Genomic DNA, 6,000 nt, shown 5'->3' with positions numbered 1-6,000 from the left:
GGGCTTTCTTTAGTTGAGGCAAGCGGGGGTTACTCTTTGTTGTGGTGCGCGGGCTTCTCATTGCGGTGGCTTCTCTTGTTGTGGAGCAGAGCACAGGCTCTAGGCATGTGGGCTTCAGTAGTTGTGGCTTGCAGGCTCAGTAGTTGCAGCATGCAGGCCCTAGAGCAGGTGGGCTTCAATAGTTGTGGCGTGTGGGCTCAGTAGTTGTGGCGCACAGGCTTAGTTGCTCCAAGGCATGTGGGATCTTCCTGGACCAGGGCTAGAACCTGTGTCCCCTGAATTGGCAGGCGGAGTCTTAACCACTGCACCACCAGGGAAGCCCCAGAAGAGAACTTAAAGATAACGTTAATACAAACTTCTCATTTTACAAGTGACCAGAGATCGTGTGATTTGCCAAATTGAATTGTTGATTACTAGCAGAACCAGGGCTAGAATCTATGCCTCCTCTCCAACTTCCTTCTGTTTTCCTTTAAACAGCAGAAACATAGAAAGCACCTGTTACAGGGGCACTGTATACTGGTAGTTGAGTGCAGGCTCTGATGTCAGACTACTCAAATTCAAATCTTAAATCTGCTATTTATTAGCTGTGTGGCCTTGGCCAAGTAACCTAACTGCTCTGAGCTTCAGTTTCCATATCTACAAAATAGAAGGCATAATTTTATATCTACTTCATAGAGTTGTTATAAGGATTAAATGAATTAATGTACTTAAAGCATGTAACAGTGCTTGGCACATAGTGACCAGAAATCTAAGTGATTGTTACTATTTAGCACATACTCTGCTAGCTGCTGATATAACAGAGATTAACAGAGGCCAGGGATTTTATCCACAGCTGTTTTTGTTTGGTCTGGAGTTTAATAAACCAAACCAAACCAAAACAACAGCAAAAAAAAAAAAATGCACTTGAGATAATGTTTACAAATCTGGTTATTTCACATAGAGATCTAAATTTCCAGTTTCTCTTGAAAACTGGAAGATTTGACATCTAGGCCAGAATTCTGATGTAGCAACAATTGGCTGGAGCTAAAAGCAGCTGCCCCACTTTAGTCCACACCACTCACATAATGTACATGCATGTACTCACATGCTTGCCCCCGAAATTGCATCCCAGAATAAGACAGTCCCTGTTCTCAAGGAATTCACATCCAATAGGTGAGATGCATCTGCTAAACAATTCACAATACAGTTTGACAGAAACAAGTACAAAGTTGCAAAGTACAAAGTATAGTAGCAACCTGAAGGAACAGGAGTGTGTACTGAATGGTGGAGGTGCTGCTGGTGATGAACGTTGTCAGGAAAGTGGCTTTGAAAAAAAAGAGTGGAAGAGGGTTGCAGAGAGAATAGGATATGCAAAAACATTGAAATGGGAAACAATTTGTGTGTTTATCAATTGAGGAGTTCAGTTTTGGAGACTACAGTAAGAAGAGTAGGCTGACAAGTAGGCTGACACTAGATAATAAAAGCCCCATAATTTGGATCTAAGCCAAGAGATGGATAGCCCTTGAAATGTTTTCTGTCATTAAATTCCAAATCTAACTTTAATAAATTTATGCTTGGATACTCTTATCATTCTCTGTCAAATGTCTTTGGGCCTTGTGTTTGAGAAATGCTGTACAACCCACAATATTCTATGAAATCTCTGTCAATAGCAAATTGCCACTTCAGGAAGAAGCCCTGTCTTTATAATTGATAAAATACCGTTTTTAGGTTTGTCTGCAAGTAAAGTTTCCTCATCTGTAAAATGGGTATAATAATAGCAACTACCTCAGGGCTATTAAATTGAGAATTTAACTCAATATAACTCATTTAAAGAACTTACCAGGGTACCTGATATAGAGTAAAAGTGGTCAATTAGTATGTTATTATGATTATATTTAATGAGTTTTCCTTGTCTATCATCCCTACCATTGATAAAATATAACATTTCATTAAGTCAAATATGTATTTTTCTTTGAAAACTGAAGTTAAGATTGGTAGCATTTGCAGGCTGCAAATGGTAAAAAATAATGCAAAACATACTAGAGAAAAGTGCCAAGATAAAACTTCCTTTCCTTCCATATTATGGATTGCAAAAGTTTCAATAACAATTTAAAGACTTTTGTGCAACACAGAAAGTGCAAGTTGCCTGCAGAAATTAATTAAATAATAGTTTATTAGTAGTAAATAAAAGTGCTTAGGTAAAGAGACATTTCTCCAGTTCCCGTATCCTCAAAGAGGAGGAAAAAACCTCAGGCAAAAGACCTTTTCGTCTGACAGAAACATCTTGGATGGCCTGGGAGCTCAATCACTTGGCGGGAAAAGAATCAATACAGACCAAATTCTCACAATCTGTTTCTGTTTAGTTTATAAACTGCGATCGACTCTGGCAGTTTTCGTGCCTTGTGGGACTTGAAGTCCAGAGGGGAGAAGTGATCAGGACTGTTGAAGCTTGGAAGCTGGCGGCCCCTGCAGGTCTGAGCAGTAAGGACTACAACTCCCGACACATACCGCGAAGCCGCGCCGTAATTACCGGCAACCAACCGGACCCGAGCAGGACAAGCTCCAGCCCCAGGCTCGGAGGACTGCCTCCACCAATGGCAGAGCTCCCAGCGCAAAGCCTGTGGGTTAGGTTGTGAGGCTCCGGCGGGGGCGGGGAGGAGCCGAGGGGGTTCAGAAAAAGCTCGGCCGCTGGGTGGGTCGGGGCGTTCGGCGCGCCCTTCTCTGAAGCGGCGGTGGCCGGGCTGGGCGCCGGGAGTGGGAAGCGACGGCGCGGCTGGAAAATGCCAGTCCATTCCCGAGGGGATAAGAAGGAGACGAACCATCACGATGAGATGGAGGTGGACTACGCCGAAAACGAGGGGAGCAGCTCCGAGGACGAGGACACCGAGAGCTCGTCGGTCTCCGAGGATGGAGATAGCTCAGGTACGCGACCCAGCGGGCTGGGACCCCGAGTCCTCGCGCCAGGCTAGCGACAGGCCGCTCTCCGCACGCCGGGCAGCTGCGTCCTGCTGGGAGAACGGGGAGGAGAGAGAGGGAAGGGGCGGAGACTGGCTCCCAGCTCTCCCTGGCACCCGGACTGTTCGCTGGGCGCTGCCCGGCTCCTGGCGGGTCCCGGTTGGCGGGGCGGGGCAGGGCCCGGGCCTGGACTCGCCCAGCTCCCGTACGCTGCGCGGTCCTGCTCGCGGTCCGCCCTGCCCTTGGGAATCTCTGGGTAGTGCCCGGGGCTATCCGGAGCGAGGAATGTGCAGCATCTTGTCTGGGAGACCCTGCAAATGCCTCCTCTCCCCAGACCACCGACTTCTTATTTTGCACCTTTGCAACCCTTACTTGTCAACGTGGGTGGATTGTCGGAGCCGAGGGTAGATTTGTATTGGCTCTTGGCTGGCTTAGAATTTTTTAATCTCAGCTTCCAAGTCAGCGTGTCAGCACTTGATATTAGTGCTCTTTCGAGGGGCTGACGTGGGAGCTGGACCGTTTACAGCATCTCTCTGCACTTGTCAGGACTAAGAAGAGCCTAACATCAGGGGTGATTGGGGATCTTCATATGCTTATAAATTGGCTGATTTTCGGCAACTTTGAAATTCTCCAAATCTTTTCTTTCCTGCAATCTTTTCTAACTTTGGGCTATTTTAGTTTTGTTTTTTCGGGGGGGAGGTGGGGTGGGGTAGAGGAGGGCAGGTTAACACCACAAGTGAATTTTTGCAAACTTTTAGTAATGGTTATTTAAAAAAAATGGAATTTGTGATTACCTGGATTCTTTTCCTTTTATCCATATGATGAAGATGAGACTTATTTCTTTGTCTTGTCCTGATTTTGGCCATGTGAAGCAAGGATTGATGACAAGTTGATGACAGTCTGTCAGCACCCTGACACCCTCTTTTCAGGTTTCCCTTTCAAAGGAAACCTCCATGGAAGTATGTAATTTCAGTCAATAAATCAACCACCCCAAAATAAGTATTTCTGAGTGACTTCCTTGTGCAGTACTGGGTTCCACTCATTGTGAGCTATAAATAGTTATAATCTGACTGCAATTAAAGAGCTGTCATAGGTCACCACTTGATTAAATTGCCAAACAAATGCTTAACTATAAACAATACTGTAGGAATTGAGGCAGAGGAAATCTTTTCAGTATAGGGTGGTCAGCAAAGGCTAGATGAAGAAGGTGGGGTTACCTAAATTACCTCGAAGAATGGGTAGAACTTGGATTGGAGTGGTAATGTTTAGGTGTTTCTATAGAACAGCGGTCCCCAAGCTTTTTGGAACCAGGGACTGGTTTCGTGGAAGATAATTTTTCCACGGACCGGGGAGGGGGGGATGGTTTAGGGATGATTCAAGCCCATTACATTTATTGTGCACTTTATTTCTGTTATTATTACATTGTAATATATAATGAAATAATTATACAACTCACCGTAATGCAGAGTCACTGGGAGCCCTGAACTTGTTTTCCTGCAACTAGATGGTCCCATCTGGGGGTGATGGGAGACAGTGACACCTGTAGTGTGTTGCTTATGTCCAGTCTACTCCGTGATCTCGTTTTGGCTGCTGTCACTGCAGAAAACCCTGCTTCATGAAGGTAAGAGTTGGAAATGGAAGCAGGCTTTTCAGTGCTTTTGTGACAATTTCAGGATATTCCGCCTTGACTTCAATCCAGAACGTATGGAGATTTGAAGTTGTCTCAAACATACTTTTAAGGCCACCGTCATTTGCGATCTCAAGCAGTTGATCCTCTTCTAGCATTGACAAAGTCGATTTCACCTGGCTTATTCACAAATGGGTCGCGGATCCATTTCTTCCCAGTTTTGGGGTCTTTTGTGGTTGGAAAGTAATGTTCAACTCTTTAGAAAGCTGAGATAGGTGATCATGCACCAGCTGGGAGAAAGAAGACCCTGGTTCAGTCTCTTTCAAAATCTCTGCTAATGTTTGAAACATGTCAGAAATCCCAGTGTTCACTCGTCGCCCCCATAATTCCAGTTTGGCTCTGAATGCAGCCACTTTATCTGCTGACTCGAACACAGTTGTCGTTCTCCCCTGAAGTGACAGGTTGAGTTCGTTGAGCAGGTTGAATATGTCACACCAAGTAAGTTTTGCGACCCATTCTGTGTCACTGAAATGTGCTGCCATTGGTGAATGTTTTCCTAAAAGAAATCTCTGGAGCGGCTCTCATAACTCAAAAACTCTGGCCAGTGACCTACCTTTAGAAAGCCATCTCACTTCTGTGTATAAGAGGAGACGTGTGTCCGTCTCCTCACAGAGCTGCGTGAACAGACATGAGTTAAGGACATGTACTTTAATAAGGTTGATAATTTTAATCATATCCTGAAAAATGTTGTTAAGTTCAGTTGACATTTTTTGGCTAGCCAGCATTTCTCTGTGGATGACACAGTGCGTAGACTCACATTCAAAAGCAACCTCTTTGACCCGAGTAGTGAAACCAGAAAGCCGTCCAGTCATGGCAGCCGCTCTGTCTATGCATATACTGACACAAAATGGCCAATTCAGTTTTCCTGTTATCATTCAAAGACTTGAATAGTTGTGCAGCTGTGGTATTGGTTGGCAACAAAAGTGCACATAACATATCCTCATGCACATCCTCCTGAAAAATGTATCGCACAAAAACAAGCATTGTTGCCTTGTTGTCAATATTGGTAGATTGATCAACCTGGATTGTGTACCACGGTGACTCATTAATCCTCTCTAACAATTGTGCCTTGATATCCTGTGCTATTTCATCAATTCATCTAGTTACGGTGCTAGCCGGAAGAGGAACACGTGCCACCTTTTGAACTGCATTCTCTCCTAAAAGTTCACGACAAATGTTCTTAGCAGCAAGCAGGATCGACTCTTCATCAATAGTAAAAGGCTTCTTAGTTTTAGCAATACGTTTAGCCACTAAGAATGATGCTCTCAGTGCAGGCACATTTGGTGAAGTGGTGGCCTTCAGTAATTGCTTCTGTTCTTCGTGTTCACGTCGTTTTCTTTTGAAAAACTCCAAAGGCTTGTCTTTTAATGCAGGGTGCT

At 44.6% G+C, this 6,000-nt stretch overlaps 1 protein-coding gene across 4 annotated transcripts in view; it reads left to right on the top strand.

Annotated features, from left to right (window-relative positions):
• Nucleotides 1-2,389: 2,389 nt before the first annotated feature.
• Nucleotides 2,390-6,000, top strand: part of BRMS1L (BRMS1 like transcriptional repressor) — a 39,905-nt gene continuing 36,294 nt past the window's right edge. Inside the window, exon 1 of one of the 4 annotated variants that reach the window (XM_067737362.1) lies at nucleotides 2,390-2,901. In XM_067737362.1, the coding sequence (XP_067593463.1) occupies nucleotides 2,760-2,901 (142 nt within the window). In that variant the 5' untranslated portion in view covers nucleotides 2,390-2,759. The remainder of the gene's footprint in view (nucleotides 2,902-6,000) is intronic. The other 3 variants (XM_067737368.1, XM_067737377.1, XM_067737387.1) reach the window with 3 other exon arrangements.

This window comes from Pseudorca crassidens, chromosome 1 (assembly GCF_039906515.1).
Source record: "Pseudorca crassidens isolate mPseCra1 chromosome 1, mPseCra1.hap1, whole genome shotgun sequence".
NCBI lineage: Eukaryota > Metazoa > Chordata > Mammalia > Artiodactyla > Delphinidae > Pseudorca > Pseudorca crassidens.
The sequence above is the reverse complement of the archived record's forward strand: the minus strand, read 5'-3'. Positions and strand labels throughout refer to the sequence as shown.